At 36.9% G+C, this 27,761-nt stretch overlaps 2 protein-coding genes across 2 annotated transcripts in view; one reads left to right on the forward strand and one right to left on the reverse strand.

The window, feature by feature from the left end:
• The first annotated feature begins 50 nt into the window (after positions 1–50).
• Positions 51–20,818, forward strand: slc28a1 (solute carrier family 28 member 1). The gene is made up of 19 exons (XM_072695836.1): positions 51–118; positions 1,205–1,236; positions 12,101–12,180; positions 12,261–12,331; positions 12,460–12,551; positions 12,711–12,900; positions 13,634–13,775; positions 13,938–14,051; positions 14,373–14,450; positions 14,550–14,630; positions 14,769–14,849; positions 15,319–15,444; positions 15,765–15,895; positions 17,374–17,542; positions 17,681–17,866; positions 18,402–18,483; positions 19,211–19,309; positions 19,702–19,807; positions 19,914–20,818. The coding sequence occupies exons 1-19, from the start codon at positions 51–53 to the stop codon at positions 20,026–20,028; spliced, it is 2,043 nt and encodes a 680-aa protein (XP_072551937.1). The 3' UTR covers positions 20,029–20,818.
• alpk3a (alpha-kinase 3a) overlaps positions 20,646–27,761 on the reverse strand; it is a 16,899-nt gene continuing 9,783 nt past the window's right edge. Inside the window, exons 7-15 of the mRNA XM_072695896.1 lie at positions 25,003–27,352; positions 24,627–24,774; positions 24,039–24,166; positions 23,898–23,933; positions 23,528–23,802; positions 23,181–23,269; positions 22,358–22,575; positions 21,796–21,844; positions 20,646–21,657 (exon numbers count right to left, since the gene is read on the reverse strand). Coding sequence (XP_072551997.1) covers positions 21,327–21,657; positions 21,796–21,844; positions 22,358–22,575; positions 23,181–23,269; positions 23,528–23,802; positions 23,898–23,933; positions 24,039–24,166; positions 24,627–24,774; positions 25,003–27,352 — 3,624 coding nt within the window. The 3' untranslated portion in view covers positions 20,646–21,326. The remainder of the gene's footprint in view (positions 21,658–21,795; positions 21,845–22,357; positions 22,576–23,180; positions 23,270–23,527; positions 23,803–23,897; positions 23,934–24,038; positions 24,167–24,626; positions 24,775–25,002; positions 27,353–27,761) is intronic.

Consider the following 27,761-nt stretch of genomic DNA (forward strand, 5'->3'; position numbering starts at 1 on the left):
AAAGAGCGATGCTTATTACGTCTGCCATCTCTCATTTCATTTGCAACGAAATGCGGCCCTACAGTGTAGTAGAAAAAGAAGACTTTCGTGAACGTCTTCACACGCTAAAGCGCCTTCAGTAAAAACTAGATACATACCTAAACTGTATCAAAAATAACAGAATGACATTAAACGCGAGCCAATGGATGGAGAGTCGCAATCACAACAGATAGCTGGACGTCGTGTACAACTGAATGTAACCAACTTGTAATTTCATTGATGCTGACTGGCAAATGAAGAATTGCGTTGTTTAAATGCGCGTTTTGAACGACACACATACAGGAGTAACTATTGGGGCAGTGCTGAGAGAGGCATGTGATGAGTGGAATTTACAAAAAAACGCACATTAAATGCATTGTGTATACCATGGACCTAGCAACACATGCCTGAAATGAGCCGGTTGCAGTGCGGCTCTTAGGGCGAGACAGACGGATCTTTTTTTTATTATTTTATTTATATGTTGTTTTTTTTTTATCGCAGCACGGTAGCTACCGCGATTTTAAAAGGCAAGTAGAAGTTACTTGGTGTTCCAGAACACAAGATAAAACAGCTCGTGATAATTTGTTGGAATCGTGTATTCGATATGTTGGAGCGATTTTGGAACATCAAGCGGCAAAGCGTGCTTCATTCCTGGACAGAAAACTACGGAAAGGTGCAAGTGACGTGCACACGCTCTATGAAGACGACATCACTGCAGCGGAAGGAATGGTCAAGCTACTCGGACCACTGAAAGCCGCCACCACCACCATGTGCGAGGAAGAGCAGTCCACTCTCTTCCTCATCGCACCACTTAAAAATTGTTTCATCATTTTAGACCTGCCGACGAAGACTGCACATTGTTTGCAGAAATTAAACGCACTACGACAAGGGAGCTTAAACAGCAGTATGTGGACGTGCAGCAAGTCCTAAACAAAGCTGCCTTTTTTGGCTGAAGAGGCGAGAGCTGCAATTATCCATAATCTTATTCAAAAGGGATCACAGCCGAATGACCAGAAAGTACGAATCTTTTTGTCTGTTTGTAGTGTTGTATTTAAACACTGTTTGTAGTGTTGTATTTAAACACTAAAAACACCTCTCAATTTGCTGGAATGAGTGTGTATGTTTGTGTCTACAGGATGACACCGTGACGCAGGGAGAGAAAACACCTCCCTTTTCTCGTGCACAGACTACTTGCGCACCAAGTTGAAACCACTGAAGGTGTGTACTTTATTTTATAATAATTATTATTGAACATGCCCTTGATTTAAAAATATAGTTATATGACCCTAGCCATATGATCAAAACCTCCAGAGAGCTAGCCCAGGCTGAAATTGTAAAGTACAGTGAGATACATATGCATATTTAAACCTTGGTGGTAAGGTGTAAATGTGGTGGAAAACTAACCATTTAGAGTTTTCTCTTCTAGCAGACTTTGTTTAGACATACCTGTGCTTTCCAGCGTTCTGTTTCCTGAACGCTGTTCAGCTGTTTTTTCTTTAGAAAAATCTCTTAAAGAACTACTGAAACTACTGAAAGACTTTTCTTTGGTACAAACTGCTCGAGTTGCTCAGTTGACTTAATGTTCTTTTCTATGTTGCTTCCGTGCTGCAGTTTTGTACAAAGTCACACCACTACACACAGAGTAGTATGTTTTTAAGGAGACAGTACATCAACACGGTGGGAAAAGTATTATCAGAATAAAAAAAGTTTCATTCCTTATTAACCCTTTTGCTTGCCTGGCTTAACCATTTAAACACCAAATGTACCTTAAATGTCCCCATAATTTGACTTAATTAATTAGTGGCACATTTTTGGAAATTCTGGGATCTCCACTAGAATTTAAAATAATGTTCTGTGAGTTGTCTGTGAATTGGACCAAAGGTGATTTTTGAAGCTTGGTCACCTCTCAGTGGACAGCAGTGTCTTTCAGCAGAGAGGAAATCTTTGTAGGTACCAGTTACCTGCGTGTACCGTATCAAAGTATGCTTCAGTAATAGCAGAACATAAGCCTTTCCATGTGTAAATAATTGTGATACAGTGAAGTTGCCTAATTTAATCATTAGAAAAAATCTGATATTTTTTTTTTACAAAACAGAACTTGCTGGGTCATGATGATTCTGACCATGACATTAAAATCTTCTCTGATGACACTCATTATGCTCCAATCACCACTGTTAGTAAAATTATATGGATGGGACTTTTAGCAGGTTGAGTTTCACAAAGTAAGACATTTTGTTTTGTCACACAGCAGGACTTGGATCAGAGAGAACTTTTAATGTGGGCAGGTTCAACAAATTGCTAAATCTAGCTTTAGAAGAACAATTTAACCAAAAGTGAAAATTTTGTCATGATCTTTTCACTCCCATGGTTCTCGAAACACAGGTGTACCACAACTTACCAATCCAAACACAGTTCTACAAAGAGAAAATATTGCAGGTTGTCTCAAGTCAGGAAATGGCAAGAAACTAATTCTTAAAATTAGGATGATATAAGTAGCAGTAAAACATACAATATTCTGAAAGGTAATGGATGCCCACTTGATGGTCCTCATGGATACTCCTTACTGGAGTGCCTGTGTTTAAATCATTACTGTATAGTAGTTGACCATTACAATGGATTGTAACTGAGCTTAATCCATGAGAGAGCAACTTTCAGTCACTGTGGATACAGTTGTGAAAATATTTAGTAGACTTTTAGTCGAAAGGCAACTGTATTACTCACAGTTCACTAGTCAAAAGGAAGAGCTTCACTGTTTTGTGGATGTTATTACACTGCTCAAAAAAAAAAACACCATGTAACTCCAAGTCAATCACACCTCTTTGCAATCAACCTGTCCAGTTAGAAAGCAACACTGATTGTAAATCAATTTCGCCTGCTGTTGTGCAATAGGACAGACAACAGGTAGAAATGGAAGTCAATTAGCAAGACAACCCCTATAAAGGAGTGGTTCTGCAGGTGGTGGCCACAAACCATTTGTCTGTTCTCATCATTTCTGGCTGATGTTTTGGTCACTTTTGCATTTTGTCAGTGCTCTCACTCCTAGAGGTATTATTAAAGTGGTGTCTACAACCCACAGCTGTGGCACGAAGGTTTGCAGAGGCAGTCAGCACAGTGTCCAGAACATGGAGCAGACCCAGCAGCAGGACCGCTACTTCCTCCTTTGTGCAAGAAGGAACAGGAGGAACAGTGCCAGGGCCCTGCAAAATGACCTCCAACAGACCACTAATATCCATGTTTCTGCTCAAACTGTCAGAAACAAACTCCATGAGAGTGGTATGGAGGCCCAATGTTCACAAGCGTGGCTTGTGCTTACAGCCCAACACCGTGCAGGGCCATTGGCATTTGCCAGAGAACACCAAGATTGGCAGATTCAGCATTTGCACCCTGCTCTTCACGGATGAGAGCAGGTTCACACTGAGCATGTGACAGACATGACAGAGTCTGGAGATGCCATGGAGATCCTTCAGCATGACTGGTTTGGCAGTGGGTAATGGTGTGGGGAAGCATTTCTTCGTGCTAGCCAGAGGTACCCTGACTGCCATCAGGTACCGAAATGAGATTCCCAGACCCATTGTGAGATCATATGCTGGTACAGTGAGCCATGGGTTTCTTCTGATGCATGACAATTCTAGGCCTCATGTGGATGAAGTGTGTCAGCAGTTCTTTCATGATGAAGGCATTAATGCTTTGGACTGGCCTGCCCGTTCCCCAGACCTGAATCCAATTGATCACATCTGGGATCACCAGCTCGTTCCATCCACCAACGCCACATTGCACCACAGACTGTCCAGGAGTTGACTGATGCTTCATTCCAGGTCTGTAAGGAAATCCTTCAGGAGAACATCTGCCACCTCATCAGTATCATCATTCCCAGGCATTGTAAGGAAGTCATACAGGCACGTGGAGGCCACACACACTACTGAGCCTCATTTTAACTTGTCTTGAGGAATTTCCACTGAAGTTGGATCAGCCTGTAATTTGATTTTCCACATTTATTTTGAATATGATTCCAAATCCAGACCTTAATGGGATAATAATTTTTATTTACATAGATTTTTGTTATTTTGTTCTCAACGCATTCCACTATGTAATGAATAAAGATTTTCAACTGGAATACTTCATTCATTGAGATCTAGAATGTATTATTTTAGTGTTTCCTCTTGAAAGAAAATGTAATCGCACAGTGCATTGATTAATATTGAAAATGTGGTCAGTCTGAAGAGTGTTGTTGGGCAGGAAACAGACATTTGATGTGTTAGTGTTCAAAGGAAAATGCTTGCTAATTGATCTGCCATAATTTGAACATTCTAGTTGTATGTATATCTACAAGATCTAGTGTGGAGGACACCTAAACATTCCACAGGAGATTTTGAGACATTCCATTCTATTCTAAATCTACAGGCATTAATATTCCATCCTGGTACAGCCAGACCTGGCTCTCCACTACCCTGCTGCCCACTGTCCTGCTCTAGGGTCTTGCATGGATTCATTCTCACCTCACTGCATAAATATGCTTGTCACTGTTTATCTGCATGGACTTTTTATTCTCACTCACATTTTCATTTTAATGGCTTAACTGCACATTTGCCATTTGTATCTTAATTCAGTTTTGTTTTATTGTTTTTATTCCAGTTTTGCTTATTATTGTTATTATTTGGGGTCAACCAGAGGATGGGTACCCCTTTTAGAACCACCCACCCTTTTACTAATGTGTGTAAAGGGAAGGTACACTGCATGGATAGGTGTTTGATTTTGTCAATGAGACTTAATGAAGCACATATATTCGTGATTAATAGGGACGTCCCAATATTTAGACAAAATAGACAAAATGTAATATCTTGTTAAATTCATGTTCTATCTATGCAGTGACATTAACATGAGAGTAAATAACATGGGAAAACTCGTTGTAGATTTTATCAAACAATTTGAGAGACTATGGAAAAAATGCCATTTAATGTTAAAGGAAATCTTTTTCCTGGATCTGGATCTGTTTACTGGATCTGGGGTCAACCAGAGGAGGATGGGTTCCCTTTTAGAACCACCCATCCTTTCACTAATGTGTGTAACGGTAAGGTAAACCGCATGGATAGGCGTTTGATTTTATACATCTCTGGTAACAGGACTTAATGAAGCACATAAATTCATGATTAAGAGGGATGTCCCAACATTTAGACAAAATAGACAAAATGTAATATCTTGTTAAATTCATGTTCTATCTATGCAGTGACATTAACATGAGAGTAAATAAGATGGGAAAACTGGTTGCAGTTTTAGCAAACAATTTGAGAGACTATAGAAAGAAAATGCCATTTAATGTTAATGAAAATCTTTTTCCTGGATCTGTAAAAAATAATTATATATTTTAAGTCATGGCACTCTTTTTTGCTTCCTTTAAGGAATGTTTCACTGAGAGATCTATTGGGGTGGATCTATATGTAGTTGGAGTATTGCGGGGCAGGAAACATGTTACAGTGTTCAAAGAAAAATGTAATCTGGTGTGGTTCATGAACAAGTTTTTCATATCTCTGTCTCACTTCTATGGCTTGCTTTGTTTCATGTTTTCTAGCCTGGTTTAACTAGACGTTCATAGGCCTTAAAGAGAGTGCACTGACAAAATGACTCAGTAAACATTCCGATATGAAATTACTTAATTCATTCTGTTCTGATGACTTCTGTCAGCTTTATCTAAAGAGCTAATGAAAAAGACATGAACTGTTTTAATGAAACAATTACAAGTCATAGTGCATGTTTTGTCTTCATTGAAATACGTTTTATTTATATGTATCATATCATATATAGACAAACATGGCTCCATGCATATGTTGCAGTATATTGTAAAATATATATAGTATATGTATATTTATATATATTATATATATATATTGTTCCTATATATGGAAATGTCTTCATGTCATTCAATATATTGCACTATATTTTCACATACATTGCCATATGTTATAGTTTCATAAAGGGCCATTGTCAAAATGGTTGACAATAAAGAGAGAGAGAGAGAAGTGAAGTGAAAAAAGTGAAGAAGTTTAAGTGTTAGCTTGCTCGGATACAATCTAACATGGATTTGGATTGTTTTACCAGTTTATCTTGGCCCAAAGACAAACAAAAATAGTGACTTCTATATATTAAACCTCTAATGCTTGGTACAACAAGAACAGTCCTGTCTGTCTGAGAGAGTATGATATCGATATATTCTAGATATCATTTTCCAGGACATTTTTTGTGATGGTCTAACTGCTATGACAGATATGGATCTCGCCATTGCACAATACCATGTCTCTTTTCAACATTTCATATCATGTTATGGGCTTAGCATATAGTTAGCATAATATGATTGATAATATAACACCATGCCCCAAGTCTTAAAACTACTTTCTGGTAAACTGCATAAAATTACTTCTCTTTCTCAAAATGAATTATACTTAATTGAGAAGTAAATTAGCAATTTCTCAGGGTGACCATGTTTGTTATGTTAAGTCCCATAATCCTTGTGTGTTAGCTTTAGCAATTAGCTTGCACTATTTTCTTCTGGAGTTTCTGTTTCTTTTTTTTCTCTGAGAAACAGTGCCAATTCTGTGCAGTATTTAACATTGCTGTCTTTTTTGTTTTGGTTTATATTTTTTCTCCATTTTAAGTGTGGAATAATTTTTATTTTCTTATTTTTATTTATGTGTTTGGTTAAATTTATCATTGTTCCTTTTTTGAAGTGGGGTTATTTCTAGGGCCACCATAATATTTGAATATCACAGAATAAATCCCATAGTAGACTAACATAATCATAAAAAAAAACCCTGAATGATATTGGTGCCCCTAGACTTTGAAGTATGTTATTGTAATCAAATGCCAAAACAACCTGGATTCGTGGCTGGATTCCTTGCCACGAAATAAACCTAGTCCTGAACTACACCCTATTTTGATTTGAGAATTTTCATTCAAAGGAAAAATTGTCCTAGTCTGGAGAACTAACACTTACTGGAATATAACAGTTTTTAATTTGTTTGCTAAGATTTGCTGTGACTAATCCACCTTTTTAGATGTTTGTGTGAAGTCAGTTGTAAGTCTTGTAATGATTGGAACTGGTTGATTAGACATGTATGAGAGTGGATTTGTGTCCTTTTACTATGGCAGTGGAGTCTATAAAGTTCCCTCATTACCTTCTGTTAATGTATTTTCGCACATTAAAGGCTTGAGAATGCTCAGAAAACAATAGATTGAACCTGCTTAATGAATGTGTCGTCATAAAGTACTCTGAGAAAAGACATAAGTGCTATTAAACTTTATGATGCTTCATCACGGTCACAGGCTCTACACACATCTTATTGCTATTACATTTTCTTCTGTGTAGCTTCATTGCTCATAGCTGCTGGATGATAAACTGCTGTGCCAGTAGGGTAGTCAGAACCTCACTATCAGTTGAAAGAGCATGAGCATTAACCTTTTGAAAAGATTAAGTATAATCTTTATAAAGTAGACAAAAATGCAAAACAGTTGAGCAGGGATAAAAACATTCATATTGCTTTATGATGCTACATGGGCTACATTATTGGATTTGGTATTTGAAATGGTTTATTAAGGCAATAATCTTGTCAGGATGCTGTTAGTGCCCAGTCTTTAACATGCTAAATGGATGCTTACATACTATTATTCTCTTTTTTGAATTCTGTTGGTCTAAAATAAAATAAGGCAGGGCAGTACAGATCATCTGAATTATACTGGAAATGTTTATTATTAATTAACGGAAAGAACAATTATCATTATTTTAAAAATGTACAAAAAGTATATACATTAATATCACACTATCAGTCTGTAAATATAATAAACACTGTTTAATTTTGCATAACACTCTTTAAGGAGCTCATATTAATAATTTATGCCCATATCATGTGTAACATGAAAGTTACCTAATTAAGTAATAGTTTAGCAACAAATCAAATTTAACATATCAAACATAATTTATTGCTTACCCTGGATGCAGTCAATCAGCCAAAATGCTTGGTATCTGGCATGTGCTTCTTTGGTTTAGAATAGGAGATGTTAATATTGTTAATAAACATAGAACATCTCATCTTGGGAATACATGCCCAAATCCTAATGAATTTGAAGATCTATCTAACAATCTTACAATGACCTTTAATAAAGTGACACTGCAAAAAGTTCTGGAACAAAACTAACTATTTGTGAAACAAATGTTTGCTGCACAATTTAGTGTTGTCACTTTTTTGAAGGTGATCATAAGAATTCAGGAAAAATCTGTTTTTTCTGCACAACCTTTAATGAAAGTTTCTAAAAATGTATTGTTTTCCCACTAAATTTCAATTAGGCTTTAATTTTTTTGTTGTAAAGAAAAAGCTGAGAATACGACATCACAGTTTGTAGTACTATTTTGCTTTCAAACTGAGACACAATGCTTGGAATGATACTGTGTAATGTGGCTGCCCCATTTTAATCTAGCATCTCTTGTTTTAAATTAAAGAAACACACTTCTAATACCCAGCATAAATATTTATAGGAGACACAGCCTATATTTATAATCAACCAAAAATAATATTTTTTAGCAAATTCTAATAAACATAATTACTCTGCCTTTCAAAACAAATAATAAATAATAATTTAATAATAAAATAAATTAAATAATAAATTTTAAAAATTTATATTCAAAGTGGTTTGTGCAAACATATAGGCTGAATTTTGAGGAATAAGTAACACATCTTTTGGCAGAAATCACAGTTTACATTTACATTGTGTAGCCAGCTTTCATTCAGCTCTTGTAGTTGCCAACCGTTCTTTACAGAAGGTCTTTTGTTCAGAGATTTTTTGGGTTTTGCATGCACAACTTGTTTAAGGTCTGTACATATATTTTATAATGTTTAGGTCAGCAAACTGTGAGTGCAATTCCAAAGGCTCCAGGTCTCTTCAGGTAGCCTGTTGTGATCTTGAGTTTTTCTTGATATCTTTATTTTTAAAGAAGCCATCTTCTTTTGAGCTTAAACCATTTAACATGACATTTGATATTTGCATCCAGGAATTACTGATATTTTGTGGAATCTATTGTTTCTTTCACATACAATATTGGCAATGTCACTGGCTGCAATACAACCCCAAAGCATTGTAGATCCACCCTAATGCTTCACAGAATTACAGTGAAATACAGTTCATTGTTTTCTACAAACATACCTTCGCTGATTGAGTTGCTTGTCATGTTCTGCAGCATTCTTTAAACAAAGTTTTGTGGTAAGGTCACAAGATTTCCTTCTACTAACTCTTTCATGGTTCTTTGTTAGTGAGGTGTGAGGTCATTGGCAGTCATATGGGAGTTTATTATGCTTGTCTTACCAGCAATTTGTCTTAACTTGTCTTAACAGTTCATACTGCATGAGTTCTTCTTTCTTTCTTTTTTTTTTTTTGTAAGCAAATTGGGCAGACCAAATTAAAAGTCATAGACTAGACCTGTCACAAAAATATTTGGAATAATATATTGTCCCAGAAATAATTGCATTTGTTTGTCATGCATTGCTACAAATGTCTGTGTATCATTTAATTAACATATGTAAAAGACTGCAGAAGCATTGCCACTGTATTCCACACTATTAGGGTTAAACTCTAATGATTTACTAAACTAAAGATTTCATGTGCATTGTCACAGTCCTAGCCTCTGACAGAGAGCAGATAAGAAAACCAAACAGATTCAAATGGAAAAAATCAATATCTTATCTAGAATACAAACAAGTAAACACAATGAATAATATTAAGGGCAGGGTCGATCATCATTAAACTTGAGTTATGTGTGTAGAGAGATACTTTCCAACAACCAGTGAAGTTTTAAAATAATTGACCACTAGGGTGTGTTTGTTAAAAAAATCAAGAATATCTTAGCCATTTCAACATATTGTCAAAACACTGGTTTTACTTTATGTAGTACAGTGTTTCAAACAACTTTCCCTTTACAAGCGTTCCTACAAGAGTTCCTGGAATTCATCCTTTCTTTTAAAATTTTGTCTTGAAATACTTTGTGGCCTCTGTAGGTAAATAATGATCAAAAAATGAAAAAAAAAAAACAAACAAAACATTTTACTCAATATGATCTCCCTCAGCCAGGTTGTGGCACTATAACAAAGCATTAAGCATTTTGGTCAATTTCTATGGCATGCCCTACAAAAAAGTCCCAAGAACCATACAGCATAATTTACACATTGTGAGTGAATTTGTAATCACAATATGGCCACTACAAGCCAGTTAGCCTTTAGCAGCTATTTGATAGTTATGGAATTGTGTACATCAACAAACATGGAATCTGTTATATTTTATGTTATGTTTAATTAGCTACAAAGGTTGTGATAACTACTACTCTAAATAAATTAAATTACGAAATGCACCATTTGGTCAAGGGTGATCAAATGTTTGCTTAAGACTATACATGCTGTTGTGGTAACTTGGAAAATGTTTTTATCACTTACACTTTGTTATTTACCTGTATATTTTAGAATTGGTTGAATCAGTAGATATATGCTCCAAACACATCATTGGCAGTCTGACAATTTGATTTTTTTATTTTGCAGTTACATTTTTATTAAGTAAATAACTTATTTCAGTGTACCCATTTTTAATGCAAAAATAATGCTTTAAACACACTATATGGACAAAACACTGACCACACTGTATGGTCAAAATAATTGGAACAACTGCTGATACATTGTTTCTTCCGAAATCAAGGGTAATAAAAATGGTTTATCCTGCTTCTGTTTAAGTAACTGTCTACTGTCCAGGGGAGGCTTTCTACTTGATTTTGGTGTATTGCTGTGAGGATTTAAATGTATTCAACAACCAACATTAATGAGATTAGGATGTTGGATGATTACCACCCCACCTTCAACGTACACATAGGCACAATGAACATTTCATTGGGTAGCTAGAAAAATACAATAAATGGAAAGCCACCGTATTTCTTTGATTCCTGCTCTCCAGCAAACAACAAATGCAATGTAAATCAGGTTCTCTGGCAGAGAGTGCACTAATAGGCTGGCAATAATAGGCTGGTGTTGCACGTGGGGCTCTGAGTGCATGTCTACAGTGTAATTGACCTTCAAAATGCATGACTGATGCATTTCTATTAGTTATATTCCAGCTTATTCACTTAGATCATCAAAGAGCGATTGGTCATTGTGATCTACTGATATTCTTGCCTATCTGGATCAAATTATTATGCCAAATAATTTAGTCTTAGTCTTCGAGTTAGTCTTAGGCCCTTTGTTCTATTTTAGTCATTTGGGTGGTGTCATCTTGACGTAAGGTTTATTCCATATATCTAACCTCTCACCTCTAACTCTCTGCACTAATCACTGTAAAATACTGCCATCTTGTGCTAAGTCATGAGGATTTCTAGTGTAGCTGAGGTGTGCTAGAGTGTGTTGAAGTCAAAATGTGCTGTTTTTTTAACAGTTGGTATAAATTCGTCATTGTGATTCCACCTACATCCGCTTCCTCTACACTGGTCAACATGAAACATATAGTTGAAGATGTTTTAATTACTTTTGCTTCTATCATTATGACCTTTGAATGTCTTGTGTAATCTTGCGTTAAAACACAATCTATGACTTCCCACCTTCAGATTAGATATCAGAAGGGTGGAGGACTGTAGGACTTTGCAAAAAAGATTATTTAGCTTAAAGATTATTTTGTAACTTGCATCTTATCTTACTCTTATGATGATGTGTGGCATAAAATAGAGTCATTAGAATAATCTGTGTGATAGTAAAATTTATGATTGTGATAACATGAAAATAACTCAAAATGACCTCATGACCATGTGGTTAATTAATAATAAGAGACAACAGGAAGAGCTGAGTATATTCCTCAGTGTTATCTTTCAGCACTTGTCACTCAAAGGGAGCAGCAGAATGAGTAAGCCATTACCTCTCTGTGGTGTTGAGGACCTGTTCAGAGTCTATTTGCTTAGAATGTTAGCACATGCTTGTTAAAAATAATAAAGAGACTGCAGCTGTACGTTTTCCTGGGATGTTAGTGATTCAGGGGCTATATGTAAAATGTTCTTAGTTTGAGCTTTCTCTTGCAGTGGATACTGATGGTATTCAGTTGAAAAGTGTTACCAATGGAAATGCACATGGAGTGGACAATCCAGCATTTCAAGCTGAGGTATGTTATCTGGGACATTATATGTTGGCAGCGATTTATTGGATTGAAGAAGTTAAATGGCAGCATGTTTGATCCGACAGGGGGAGAATTTATCAGATCACCAGCATGATATTGAAGAGGAGGAAACTAAAAAGTACAAGTCAATCGTGAGGTAAGACTGCAAATATGAAGAAGCTATTTTTATTTACAGAATAAAGATAATGTGAAAACAGTGAATGTAAATATGCACATCAAGCTTATAAAAGTGTTGTAATTATGTTTTCTTTATGGGTACTGTAGTAAACTATACAAACCAATCATGGCCACTGAAAACGTCCTAAAGGCCCACTCTAGAATCATCAGGTACATTGCCCTTGGAATACTTGCTGCAGGTACAGTTTTTAACATACATTCTTGTATCATTTTTTAGCTACTGAAACGTTGTGTGGAAAAAACACTATACCATGGAATTCATGTAAGTGTGTTGTTATAGCTAGACACCTATAATCATGAAAGAGCTATGTTGTATGCTATTGTTTTTAAAAACACAGGCTATGTGGCATACTTCGTTGCTGCTTGCTGGCTGAATTTCCAGAGGGCTATTGCTCTTGTTGTTCTTACCAGCGTGACAGTGTTCTTCACTGTATATGATCTTGTAAAGAAGTACAAGGGTGACAGTATAAAGCGGTTCTTCAAGCCTGCTCTGAGATGCTTTAAAACCAATATCAGGTGGATAAAGTGGTAAGTAGGTCACTTTAGATAAATTGGCCACTCAAAATAAAATGTGTGGCATTCTAGTAAAACCACCAAGCTCTGCATGTCGCTTTCTTGTTACTTGTCGCTTTCCTATATTTTTACACAGCCTCTAAAATTAAGAGAAAATACTTTTTTGGTAGTAAAATACATACTCAACTTAAAATAACAAATAACAAAAACTTTTTTAAAGGCAATACAAAAACATAAAAGAAAAAGCACTTACACAGTATACACAGTGTCCGCATATGACTCACAGAGCATGCAAGCGATTACTGAGTGATTACTTCTTTTACACCATGACAAATTGTATTTCTCACCAACCTAAATCATATTGAATTTTTATCTGAGGCATGTTCACACTGCAGATTCAATACACTGCAGTATTGAATTCTGAATGCTCAAGTCTAACATCTTACCTAAGAAAGTCCAATTGTCTGAACTGTATTTTGTCTTGAATCGCTAACAATATATTAACATGGGGAAAAGCACAGTAGTATCACTACTGTTATTATTGTAATCTTTGTAAAATTTGGCCTGGGATTGATTTTTCTTTGTGTTTGACCTAAAAAGCATTCTTAACTTTTCTCAACTGTTTCACACCCACATATTATTTTTGCGTAATTATCATCACTCTGTAAAAGTAATTAGTGAGTGCAAACGTTTGACAAGTTGTTTGAAAAAATACTTCTCACAAAAGCTGTGTTTCGTAATGCTTCAGGGTGTTTATAGTGGTAGTAGTGGGACTACTGGTAGCATGGCTGGTAGTAGATACAAGCAAGCGGCCGGAGCAGCTTGTCTCCTTTGGTGGCGTCTGCCTCTTCATCTTGGGCTTGTTCATCTTTTCTGCACACAGAAATGCGGTAAGCCATGCAGTCAGAAACAATTCTTTTAACTCACCATATCTTCACACTTCCTTCTGGTCCATTCTAAAGGCAACAGACACTGCAGACATGTCTTAAATGTTCTGTGCTATGCGTACAGTAAAGTGGGTCAGCAAAAAGGATTTTTGATTTTTACTTTAGGTGCGCTGGAGGACGCTTCTCTGGGGTCTTGGTCTTCAATTTACCATTGGCCTGTTTGTTATAAGGACAACGCCAGGTTATGTAGCTTTCAACTGGCTCGGAGCTCAAGTTCAGGTATTATTCAGTGTTTTCCCTTCATTTAAGAGTTACTGAGCTAGTAAATCAGTAACTCTCAGTGGTGAGTACTTCAAATAACACAATAATGTCTTTCAACAGGAATCAGTCAAAGCCCTAGTTTCATATGCAAAAATCGCAAACTTATTCAAATAAAACAATAACAAATCTTTGATGAAACTGTGTAAATTCTGGCTTTTATTTCAAATTAACATAAGATGAGCACCCTGCGTTTGCAACATTTTGCACTTTTAATATCCTAAGCAATATAAAAGCTGACACACCTGCAAACTAATAGGTGATCTCTTCATTTTTTAAAAGACATTTTTGAACTACACCCAAGCTGGCTCAACTTTTGTCTTCGGTGCTCTAGTCAAAGCAGGAATCTTTGCGTTTCAGGTCAGTATTGCTAAACGTTACACTTTTTACTTTTTTGTGTGTGTTTGTTTTTTACAAAATCTATACAGTAGATTTGACTCTGAAGCTGTATTTCTGTAGGCTTTGCCTATAGTGATTTTTTTCAGCAGTGTTATGTCAGTCCTGTACTTCCTAGGAGTGATGCAGTGGATAATAATTAAGGTGAGACACAGACTCTGTGTGTAATTTTATTGAATGAATTCATAATCAGTGTGCCATTGTAGTAGCATTGTATTATGACCAATTTGTGTATATTTATGAGCAGTCTGTCTGGTTGAATTTGTGTTTGCTTCTACGAAGATTTCTTGGATAATGCAGATAACAATGGGAACCTCTCCTACAGAGTCACTGAGTGTTGCAGGGAATATCTTTGTTGGGCAGGTAATATAATAATACTTCTGTTAAATAATGATGGACTATTTAGCACCATTTATGTAGTATTATTCAAAACTAGACTACAATTCTAGTGCTAGCTATTTAGTACTTATTAGTTTTATTTTCTCCTTAAACATTATCCTATTATTCTTGGCAATTGGCTATTTAAAGTAACTAAAGTTGATTGAAACCAAGTAATACTTAGTTTGTTGGCGAATTTGTGTGGAAACAGTCTCAACCAAAAAAAAAAAAAAGAATTTCAGTGTTCCTGTGGATACATGTGGTAATAACATGTCTGGAAATGGAGGCTAATAATTAAAGCACCATAAAAAGCAGGGAAAAATACAAAACATGAGATGACCGATCAGAAAATAGATCTTGACTAAGGTGTACATTCAAATTATAATGTATTATGTACAACCAAAGTTGTTTTGGGTTGTTTTGGTTCTCTGGCCTTTTTTTTTGTCTCTTTTAGACAGAGGCACCACTGCTGATTCGTCCCTATCTAAAAGACATGACGAAGTCTGAGATCCATGCGGTCATAGTTGGAGGTTTTGCTACCATTGCTGGTAGTGTAATGGGAGCTTTCATTTCATTTGGGGTAAGACAGCTTTTGTCATTTTCATAGATTTTGCAATCTGGACATTTATTGTCACATTCAGTGTCTACATGTATCCTTGTTTGTGCAAGGCAATGATCTCTTCTCTGAACTTTTTGGATAACTCTCTTGATGTTTTTAACATATGATCAAACATTGCAGTGAACAAACCTCTAGCCAGTTAAGTATTTGGTGCGTTTAATTTTGAGCACATATGATGCAACTTATTGAAGCCTTGGCTAAACGTTGACTAAGTAGATGTGGTTCATTTCCAGGGCATTGTTCTTCCTTTTGGTGACTCCTCTGCTGTTTCATCTCTCCAGATTGATCCATCTTCGCTGATTGCTGCCTCTGTGATGGCTGCACCATGTGCATTAGCTGTGGCCAAACTCTCGTACCCCGAAACTGAGGAGAGCAAGTATAAATCTGAGGATGAGATCAAAGTGGATGGCGGGTGTGTGCCTATGAAACAACATTTACAGCATTTAGCTGACGCTTTTACATAGAGCAACTTACAAAGTTACTCGTATCACAGAGATGGGCCAATGTAGTTTTAGGGGTCTTGCCCAAGGACTCTTATTGGTGTAGTGCAGCGTAGTAACCCAGTCTGGAAATCGAACCCCAGTCTTCCACGTGGTAGTGGTAGCTCACTATCAGGTAATGGTGTTATCTGTTGCACCACACCAACCACCAACAACAATGACAGTAATACAGGACTGTACTCTAATATTGCTGCAAGTGTGTCACATATAGTGTTCTGCAGTGTTACTGCCCAAGCTATCTTCTCAGGCATTGTCATACAAACTACAAAGCAGGCTAAACTGTAGTGTTAATGGTAGCTGATGTCTGCTCAGGTAGTTTAAGTGCTAAAGAGTGAATTAGCATGTTTGCAAACTGAAGCCCTATGTACACAGGCACTTTATCTAGGTTTTACTGTTAATTCATTAGAAAGGAGTTAAGCATTAATGCAAAGCAAGGGTGAAAATTCTGGTAGTTTATGCTGTAATATACATGGCCTAGACCTAATACTTTTCCTGGGACAGCTTAAGTGTGAACAGAAGCTGATGAATTACTGAGGAAAAACAAAAGTGCCTAGATTACAAATGGCATAGGTTCATATTGGAGCAATCACGGCAGTATATTTCATCCCATGATTCACAGAACTCATCCGCAGAGATCAGTGTAGCTGCAGTTTATAATTTGAGTTCGAGTGCTTTTGCATGTTATACCCCAGATGTTATTTTAAATCCAAGAATGTGAATGAATTGATTTTAGAAACTGGAATCCAGACATTTGTTTGTATGTCGTGATCTTTAAAATTGGTTTTATATTGCTCTTGTACAAACCATATACGAACCAACATTTAGTTTCAATTGTGAATTACATCTTAAATGCTAAAATACAGATTTAAAATAATATCTATCTAATCTATTTAGATTTTTGTATTTACACTCTGTTTTTGTATTTACACTCTGTGCTTGGCCATAACCTGCTTCAATTTAAATTTGTATTATCACTTTATAACAAAATCTAAATCTGAATTAATTCAAAGCGCAAAGAAATGTGGCAAATATTGTTTACTTTAGATTTGTCTGGTTGTTTTAAGCCCCATCTAGTTAAGCTCTCGTTTGATCCATAAAAAAACCAAAACATTAAAGAGCTGCATTTAAGAATGGCACAACATAACTGATTGAGTATAAGGTGTTAGAGGGTGCCAACATTATGTTATGTTCTGAATTTCAAATTCTATGCTTTGCATGGTGAAAAAATGCATTAGGTTTTGGAAGCTAAAACTGAATGTGTACCTGAAGCCTTTGTTGTGTTTAGATTATTAGCTGGTCAAATTAAAATCACACATCAAACAGCGTTGCTTTTATAATGTGTAAAATGTGTAAAGTTTGTATTAAATATAATTGCTTATTGCTTTTTTAGGGGTGAACAAAATATCTTGGAGGCTGCAAGCGCAGGAGCATCTGCTTCTATTGGACTTGTGGCTAACATAGCTGCTAACTTGATTGCATTTCTTGCCATTTTGGATTTCATCAATGCAGCTTTGAAATGGCTGGGAGGCATGGTGGGAAAACCAGATATCACTTTTGAGGTGCAGTATTACCTAACTTTGCTTCAGGGACATTGGTCATATATCTTATAATCATGACACCATATGGTCATTTAATAAGCACTCCAAACCTGTGATACAGTATGTCTATAAAAATGACTTTTAGCTTTAACCCCTCAGCTCATCTGCTCGTATGTATTCATGCCTGTGGCCTTCATGATGGGTATACCAGTGGAAGAGTCCTTTACAGTGGCTGAACTCATCGGAACAAAACTCTTCCTCAATGAATTTATAGCTTATGAGAAGCTGTCAAAGCTGAAAAATAACAGACTAAATGGCATCACAGAAGTCGGGCAGTTTATCTCAGTGAGTTTTCTTTTTTTAACACCCATATGGAATACACTACTATTCAAAATTGTCATATTAAGTTGGTGTTATTGTATGTTTAGTTAGTGGATTAGCTGGCCAGGTGTGTTGGGAGCAAGGACAACTTTTGCAGGGTATGGGGTCATCCAGGACCAGGGCTGAAAACCACTGACTTTTTGAATGATTTGTCTAATGTTTCAAATTCAAGATCTGATCACAGATTTTAAAATATGGAGCATTACGGATCTTAAAATGAATATAACCTGTTCTACAGCTGCATTGCTCCTTTTAGAATCATTTACATCACTGTTAATTATTCAGAACCCACAGAAATATTAAAAAGAGTTTAAATGTTGTTTGTCTCTTGAAGCAAACAGAAAAAAGATACACTGGACATTTTAACAGATCAACCAAGTTGATTCAAGCTTAATGATTTTAACATACATGGGATTAAAACTCAATGTTACTAGTTGCATAAAAGTAAAGCATTACAATTAGAATATATATGTAAGTACATAGCCTTTTTGTTTTGCAGGTCAGATCAGAAATCATCAGCACCTATGCTTTGTGTGGTTTTGCCAACTTCAGTTCACTTGGAATTGTCATTGGAGGCCTGTGTGAGTAATCACTTGCATATTTGCATACTTCTGATTACTTCCAAATATTAAAATCAAACATTATTGAAACTATGCAGTCATATCATAATATTATGACCACCCCTGGTTTGGAATGAACCCGACCCATTATAACAGCTCTGCGTACCATATAGGAGCACTTTCATCAAGTTCATCTGTTTCTCTTCATACTTTGTAAGCCTCCTTTCACTTTGTTCGTCGATGGCCAGGGCCCACAAAAGAATAAAAGACTTGCATGTCCTTTTCTTGGCAAATCTAACTATCTTCAGGTTTTAGAACTGTAGACAAATTAGTTTGTCTGACAAAATGCAAAATGGTGATTTTTTAAAAAATAAATTACTATAGAATTTTAAACAGAAATTATTTAATGTATGTAGTTATTAGTGTTTATTTGGTTAATGTATGTAGTTATTAGTGGAATTGGCCATATTATACATATTTGGAAGCTTTCTCAGCTGGATCAGTTTACCTCTAACATGGGGCAAAGTGAACCACAAGACAAGACTTTTTTCTGACCCCATATTTTGTTGTCTGATAGTTAAACACACTGCTAAGGTTTGATGCCACAAATCCTGAACGTCTGTTGTGTGCATTAGTTTTATTCCAGCCTCATATTCTGTTGGTTATAGATCAGCTCATGTAAAAATTACTCATTGTACCCCACTCTCCCCTGTAATTTGTTAATAATGTTCATCTTCTGTTGTCACAGCCTCTATCTGTCCCTCAAGGAAAAGTGACATATCTGCTTTAGTGCTAAGAGCCTTGTTCACAGGCACATGTGTTTCACTGATTAATGCTTGTGTTGCTGGTAAGTAAATTGTGCAAACAGTACCCGAACCTTAATCAGGTACCTGCAGTGTTACAGCTGTATCTCAGTGTTATGTTGTATAGTGTGTTTAGATTACCAGTGTCGGAATGAACTCATAAATTATTGCTGGTATTGTTGTTATACTGTAATCTCAGGCAGTGTTTCAATGTCTTCTCAGACAGCATGTTTTTGAGAAACAAACCATAGCCTATGTTTGAATAATAGTGATAATAATGACGGAAACTGAAAGAGACTGGGTACAGTTTTCTTTCTGTAAAATTATAGGGATCTGGAATCACCCATCTAGCAGATATAGTTAAAGTGGCTACTTAAATGTGTACAATGCACATTTCTACACTGATAAGTTATGACATTCTCTGACCCACTTTCAGGTATTCTTTTTGTTCCTCCACTGGACTGTATAAAGGTGTTTAAGGATTCTGTCTTTAATTCCACCAGTGCTAACATTCAAAACTGCTGCTACAATGTTTTTGACAGGTAAGATCAAAGGTAATCTGCAGAGAGTACAGAAAATCGGTTTTGATAGAGGATACATTTGCCCAGAAAACGTGAAATTCATTGTCAAATGGTTAATTTGTTGCAGTGCTCTGAACAATGGAACACAGATTTATTTTGAGGGATCTTGGAGCATGGTGAAAAATGCTACTGTTTACTTCACTGAATGTTGCCGTCTCTTTAATGAAACAAAGTGCATATAGGACCAATTAATGGCATAGTCTGACACAATGCACACAGCTCATTTTAAACAGTGGCAGGAAATGATTGTCGTATTTTGTAATGTATAATTGTATAATGTATAATTCATTGTACGTAAATTAATCTTATTTGTATGTGGATAATTACACAATGTGTATATGGATAAGGTTTTGCTGTATTATATATATTGTAAATTATATATATTGTCTAATTAGCTTTGAATGTTTTTTTGCTGTACACACTTGTGAAATGTATGCTAACCTATTATGCATTATGAGAACTTAAACCACAAAGAATCAATTATTTACATAATGTAATTTACAAATACAAAATTAACTTCACAAAATATTTAAGTAACTAAAATACATTATATTCTCTACACAACATCCTCTCACTCACACTCACACACACTTTCCTACAGTCCCAAGAAAGTTTGATTTTTTAATCACACTTAACGTCCTTCAAACATATGAATAAAATATTCCATTGTTATGAATAATTCTGCATTGTGATTACTTAAAAAAACCTGTAACATGAAAAACATGTTCACTCATCAGTTAACAATTGAACATTACCATTTTTAAAATAGTATACACAGCGCAAAAACAAAGATAAGTGAACATTATTAATTATATAATAACCACTAATAAAACTCTAAATGCTGACGCTGACTAGTGTTGCATTCCAGTGCAATGCACTGCCACAGAATCATGGCCACTGTTTTAAAATGCAAAATAATTTGATAGCCAGCGTGAATCCAGTTGCATCTACAAAAGAAAATCAGTAACTCAGTAGTATCAATACACATCATAGATGTTTGAGGAATTTTCTAGAATTCTTTTCGTACTCATTCCTTGAAAATCTTCAAATCCTCAAATATCTGTAACCTCCAGTTAATCCACCTATGTATTTATTTGCAGGTTCTCTACTCTTTTTGTTGATTCAAGCAAACTGACTTCAGCTTCGCATCAACACGTTGGCTAAATTTGAGAGGTGGCAATTGTTGCAGAGCAACTTAAAAAATATTACATCACAGTTGCCAAACTCTTGTGGTCACTGACTGACAATTCTGTCTATTGTATCTATATAGTAATTTTCCTCACCGTGTTTAATAATGACATAGGCTGATCCAATAAACAGAGTAAACAGACATAATTGTTTTAAAGTCACACCAGTCTGCTGTTAAGTTGACAGTTTTTTGTTTTGGCCTTCCTAAAATCTAATGTAGAGTACAATATAACATTGACAGCAACATGAAGAGTGACCAATTCCTTTTCGCCTCAATTCCATTCTGGTTTCTTTACTGCATCCTAACAGCTTTTGAAACGTCCACTGGTTTGTGCTTTTCTCCATCTTCAGCAGGCTTTTTTGCCACTTTAGGACTAGAGTTGCCTTTGTGGGCTGTTTGAGGGCTGCTCAAGCCCTTCTTCTGGGATTGGGGGCTGGATGAGCCAGTGCCCACCCTCCGGGCCAGCAAAGGGCTCCTTGATGTCTTTACCTTTGGCTGCTGCAAAGAGTCCATGAGCTTTAGGGGCCTTAAGCCGAGCAACCCACAGTAGTAGTTACACTGATGCTGCGCCACAAACTGTTCCAGTATCTTTGGAGAACCTTCATCTGTTAGACTCTGATACCTGTAGCACACATGGCAATATTTTTCATATAATGACTTAAAGGAGCCTTATTCAATAAAATAATGAAAGATCAAGAGTAAAAAATCAGTAGAAAAGATAGCAATGACAAGACAATGAGAGTAAAATATATAGACAAACCCTTTGGACTTTGTGGCAATCCTAATGTTTGTAATCTTTGTATCCACACCTGAAATGTATGAAACATTAAGTTAATTCTGTTGTTGGTAGTTCTGTTATTCTGTGTTACTGTTGCTCAAAACAGCCATATCCATCATTTGTGTGGGAATTTGACTGCCGCCTTTAACTCATCTGTGCAGAGAACACACATATACACACAAGTGAGCAAACAGTAGTGATACAGTGAGCACATGTGCCCTGAGCGGTGGGCAGCCTTTGCAGTGGTGCCTGGAGGGCAAAAAGGGCAGCTTAGCAAACTTGGTTGTCGAACCCACAACCCTGTTATCCATAACCCAGTGCTCTAACCACTGACCCACCACAAAACATATGACTTGTCTCTTTCTTCCTGGAGATCTATCATTTAGCAGAGTTTTGAGTTTAACCTCTAATCTACCCTCTATCTAATCTATGCCTAATCCAGCTAATTGAGTCTTGCTAGTGCACTGTGTGTTTAGGGCTGGAAGTAAACTTTGCGGGATGGCAGATCTGCAGAAATAGAACAGTCCTCATTTTATCACTTCACCTTCAAGCTGAGTGACCAGCAGATTGCCATTTGTCCACTGGTGAATCCAATGTTGGAAAGTGCAGCATTTTTGTTCCACTTCAGAGCTTGTTTTAGTCGTCATTCTGCTAGTGTTGTCCATCAGGCAATATTTCAAATAGACCCCATTCAGAGCAGCCTCAACTGTAGCATATGGGATGGTGTTGGCCGGCCGGTACATCAAATATAAAGGAATCACTCTGTTAATTCAGCAGTGCAAAAAGCACAAATCAGTGGGTTGACTTCAGATGCTTCTATAATACTAGTTACATATAGTACAGAAAAACATAACTGTATAACATCTAACAATCAATACAATTTAATTTGAGATATTTTCTCAGAGGTGGGTGGAATAGCATAACCCAATGGCGTTTAACCTAGGGGCATCAAGGAACCTACAGAAAAGTAGTTGTATTACAACTTTTAATGTTGTAAGGTTAATAATAGCAAAGTAGTGTTACTACAGTACAGGGGAAATGTAAAAAAAAAACTTGCTCATTAAAACAATATAAATATAATAAATATTCTAAATAGAATTTAACAAATACTTTGGCTGGGATATCTATGAAAAATCTGGAACAAAACTTTGTTCTACAAACTAGTCTAAAATACTAATTCAGCTAAGTTCGCTAGTAACTACCCACCTCTGCAATGTATTCACAGGAACATGTTACTTTGAATTGAAAACAGTTTCTTGACAGACTATGTCTGGCACTAATATCTGACAAAATTACATACAATGGATCTGGTAGTTTGTTAAAAATATTGAAATGGTTTTAAATACACATAAAAACACATTACTTACTCTAGTGATAAACCAAAGTTGTCAATTACCCTTGCCTCAGCTGCAAAGATTTTACAATATTCCCGAACTGTGTTCTGAATTTTACATTCCTAATGACACAGATATGTACAAAAAAAGAATCATTCATTTAAGGCATTTAGCATTGTCATCCACATCTTGTAAAGAATCCAGTTTATTAGTTCATAAGTGGTTATCTTGTCATTGTTTTGTCATAAATAAACACAAGAATAGATTTAACTTGAAGAAAGTGTCCTGTCATTGTCATTACCTGTCATACTGTGTTTTTGGCTATAGTAACAGAATCCTGTACTTTGCTGTTGAGTATGCACTGACACAGAAGTGCTTACCTGTTTGGTGACCTCTAGATTTCTCTCAGACAGATTGCTCTCCTCTTTGGTCCCGTATGCAATGGGGTTTCTTACTTTTGCGATACAGGTGCTTCCTGACTCAAAGATCGGTTCCAGACCATATATGACCTTTGCTCTGCTGGTCTTGTGTGTGTAGCCCTCCCCAATCTGCACCTCCTCGGTCATGATGCGCCCGAAAAACTTTTCTCCCCAGTATCCTGGGTCTGCTAGGCCTTTGGTGAACAGCAAAGGTGTCATCTCGATCTCCTCCCCCACTGTGGAGACCACCAAACAAAAGTATATCAGATGAGTCTTTGAGCAGCTGCCCAGCTAAAAAAAAATGTTGCCCTTTCATATTGAATTTAACTACCTTCTAAATCGTCTCTTAAGAAGAATTCTGCTAGTACTGCCAAAAAGAGAAGAGGGAAGATTTGATACAAGGCAGGTTCAGTTTATCAGATAGATTTTTTTTTCAGTTTATTGATGAATCAATGGGTTAATGCAGAATTACTGTCTTCGCTGAGTAAGTAGTCTGTGGTGTCAGTGCCATATTCGTTCTTGATTGTGCAGCCATACACTCCACAGTCTTTGCTGGATGCCTGGACAATGGCCAGCGCCACTTGACTCTCGTCCCCTGCACTGAGAAAAAAATACTTTTATTATCTCTAAGAACTGCTGATGGAGCCCTTAACTTATTTGAATGAGTGTGATTGTTGTTTGCCAACATGAGGGCACTGTAATACAGAAATATGCATACTGCCACTTGTGGGCATATGTCAAAGACTAACTTGTGAGTCTGATGACATTGCATCTAGTGACACAAATATAGACTTTAATACCCACTGATGTTAAAATGGATGGGTGTCAGTTTACAGCCACTACTTCCGGCATAGCCTCATATTTATGTCATGTGTATATGGGCCTAGAAGTCTATATGACACCCTCAGCAGTAATGTTTAAAGCTGTTTTTCTAAACTGCATTTATGCTGCCCTAATATACATATCATGACCTTATTTACATTATATAGTAGGGGCATAGGGGACAAAAGTATGGTCAGATGAGTGATGTTTTATATGAAGCTTGGTAACTGACATTTACCTTCTTGACATCTTCAGAATCTCTTCTTCATCCTTGAACCACGTGATGGTGGAGTCGCTGAGCACATTGAAAAACTGACACCACAACTTTAAGTGGCCAGAGGCATCTGAGAAGGGTTCTCCCCTGATCTTCCGGATTACCTGAGGAGCTAAGGAAGGGAGGATGGGAGCAGCCAAACAAGGTTTAAGGTACATACTGTCCAGTGTTTCCATGCTCCCCTGTCCAACTTCAGATTCTACACTTATTCCTCTTTAAGCACCTGATGCAACTTGCATCTTCAGACACTGCTAACATCCACAACAATTTGAAATGACAGAGAATTAGTACTGGACACAATTTTAAAAACATTGAAATATATCTATGTCCCTTTTGTTACCTTTAAATGGGTCTAGCTTCTCTTTCTCTGCTGTTTTGCTTTCTGTGTTTGAATTGCTGGTTTCCTCTGAGGTCTCTTCCTTGGGTTTGGACACTTCAGATGTGGCTTTTCGACGCCCAAACAAGGGAGAACGTCTTTCCATAGGTGGTGTTTGCTGTCCACTCTGAAGTTGCAAGAAAGCTGCCCTGCGTGCTTGGCTTGGGGACATTTTTGGACTGTCTCTCTTATTTTGAGTGTCCAATCCTTCGTCTTCAGACTTAGTTTTGGCAAGGTAGATCTTTCGACGGGCCCCAGATGCCAGTTCCTCTGGGGTGGCAGACGGGATGAGGGTCAGGCTGTCTCTACGCTTCATTTTGGGACTACTCTCACAGGACAGAGTTGATGTGGGTGTGCTACCTCCGCTTTCTTCCCCTTTTTTCTCATTTCCATCAGCTGAAATGGCAGAAATGGGACCCTGACTCTCTAAATTTGGGTTATATTTTGCCATAAGCCTACGCAAACTAGCTGGGCTAAGTGGGGGAAGTGTAGGTCCAACAGGGGTTGTTAGGCCAAGTTTCTCCATCGCAGGTTTATCCCTTTGGACCCTGTCTGCATCAGATTCTACATCAGGTGTTTTTGCTGTTAAGGGTGAGTGAACATTAGAGCTCATTTGAATCTCTAAGTTAATTTTGTCTGACATATTCTGCTCATTTAGCAGTGCGGATTTTTCAGTCTCAGGACTTCTGCTGGGGCTACCTATATGGTTCAGATCACCTTCAACCTTTCTGAGTATAGCAGCCAAAGAATTTTGTGAAATTTCATTTGTTATACTGTTTACTGGAGTGTTTTCTTTGTGTGCAGTGGAAACAGAGGGAAGCATATAAACTTGCATTTTAGGACCAATAGTGTCTGGGAGAACTGTATCATTAAGGGTAGGCTTGCCTTGTACTTGCCCTTGAGAAGGTGTAACATCATCAGCACAAGCTATGCTGATTATAGGAATACTAGTAATGTCATTTGCTCTATTCCGCCCACTAGTAATCTGATCCTGATCTTCTCTGTGACGTAATATAGCTTCCTGGTTTTGTAGTTCCTGGGTTCTCTGGTCTGGAAGAGCCCAATCCACATTCCTTTCTTGCTGAGTAGGTGTAACACCTACAGGTTGTGCATAAGTCACCACCTTGTCATCTCTTGCTTCTCTTTTTGCATCATCTGTTGGTTCTTGAATTTTGGCTTCATTATCTCTAAAAATGTGTGCAACCTGTGCCAGTGGTTGCATTACTCTTTCAGGTTCCGATACCAGGGCTTCTATTCTGGGGACACTAACGGGTTCCTCACATTTGATTTTTTCTGAGACTGTGACTTTGATTTCTGGTATCATTGGTACAGCTCTCATCTTAGCTACATTTTTAATAACTGTTTCTCTTGTGTCTGGGAGAATAATGATTGGAGGAGTCACAGATGGGTCCTTAGACTCAGCTATGTATCTCTCAGTCTGGACATTTGTGTGGGTCTTGGATTTATCTATTACGCTTGGGCTCAAGTAAGCCTCTAGTACCTCCACTTCAGAATGTCTTGTATATTTAGAAATATCTGGTTGTACCACAGTACATAAAGAAGCTTGATCTGAGCTAACATTCTTGTTTTCTCCAGTCCAATTACCCCCCTTTTTTTCAATAACATCAGCTTTCTTTTCTATAATACTCATATCCCACTCTTCCTCAACGCTAGATTTTCTCCTTTCTTTAGTACTATCAACTTTCCTTGCATCATATTTAGCACTGCAACTATTTCCATCTATTATATCCTTTACTTTCACAAATGCTTCTACATCTTGCTGCTCATTTTCCACAATGCCAGTCATCACTGTAGGGATGGATGTTCTATTTTCTTGAATACTTTCCTGCAAAGGAGAGACCCACTCATTCATACTAGGCTCTAATGTGAGTTCATCTAGAACATTTGTAATACATTCCTTTCTGGTTTCATGTAAAGTTGGCCAGTCTGTCATCTCAACAGTCTCAGTGTTCTTGTCTTTGCCTACACTTTCTTTAATTAAAGAATATCCTTCTTGCATCTTCAGTACACTTGGTGCTGTTTCCACCAGAAGAGAAGTATGGCTTACTGGCTGTGAAAGGTGAACCTCCGGGCAGCTTTCTATGCTTTCATGGTCTGTAATATTTGAGCCTGTCAGGGAGACCTCTGGCATCTGGGTAAAGTCTGCAGTATAGTCTTGTTTCGCTGCAGTATGCATTTCTCCATCAGTTTGTGTCACCTGATCGATGGGAGAAGAACAGTCCTGCCCAGTAGTCTCACAAGACATTTCTACCATGTTCTCATTTGTGTTGCCTTCTGTATGGTCATCTGTTGCCTTGGGAAATACACACACAAGTGGACATGAATATATACCACATTGTAATAAGGTTTACAAAAAATAGATGTAGTTAATGTGTTGAACTTTAACAAACTCGGATTATACCTTTTTATTAACTTTATGTAATATTACAAAGATAAATCTTAGTTATAGTTTTTGTGTAAATGTGAATATTTCATGGTATATGTAAAAACAATTGTGAAGACTGCCATGAATATGAATATACCATGTGTCAAGTGTAAAAACTCTAGGTACACCTCCTAGTCCATTTTATCAGCTCTGCTTATCATACAGAAAAACCTTTGTAGTTCTATAATTACAGGTTGTAGTTCTTCTGTTTCTCTGCATACTTTATTGCCTAAAGTATCCTATATGATCAGTGGAGCTGTAAAAAATGATAATGGGT

The sequence above is a fragment of the Salminus brasiliensis genome, chromosome 13, assembly GCF_030463535.1.
Source record: "Salminus brasiliensis chromosome 13, fSalBra1.hap2, whole genome shotgun sequence".
Lineage (NCBI taxonomy): Eukaryota > Metazoa > Chordata > Actinopteri > Characiformes > Bryconidae > Salminus > Salminus brasiliensis.

Bases quoted from the DNA above. Each gene is read 5' to 3' on its own strand.
- slc28a1 (XM_072695836.1), top strand. From the start codon at position 51: ATGCGGCCCTACAGTGTAGTAGAAAAAGAAGACTTTCGTGAACGTCTT. The intron at 12,332-12,459 runs GTAAGACTGCAA...TGGGTACTGTAG, and splicing joins AAGTACAAGTCAATCGTGAG to TAAACTATACAAACCAATCA. The intron at 15,445-15,764 runs GTAAGACAGCTT...TCATCTCTCCAG, and splicing joins GAGCTTTCATTTCATTTGGG to ATTGATCCATCTTCGCTGAT.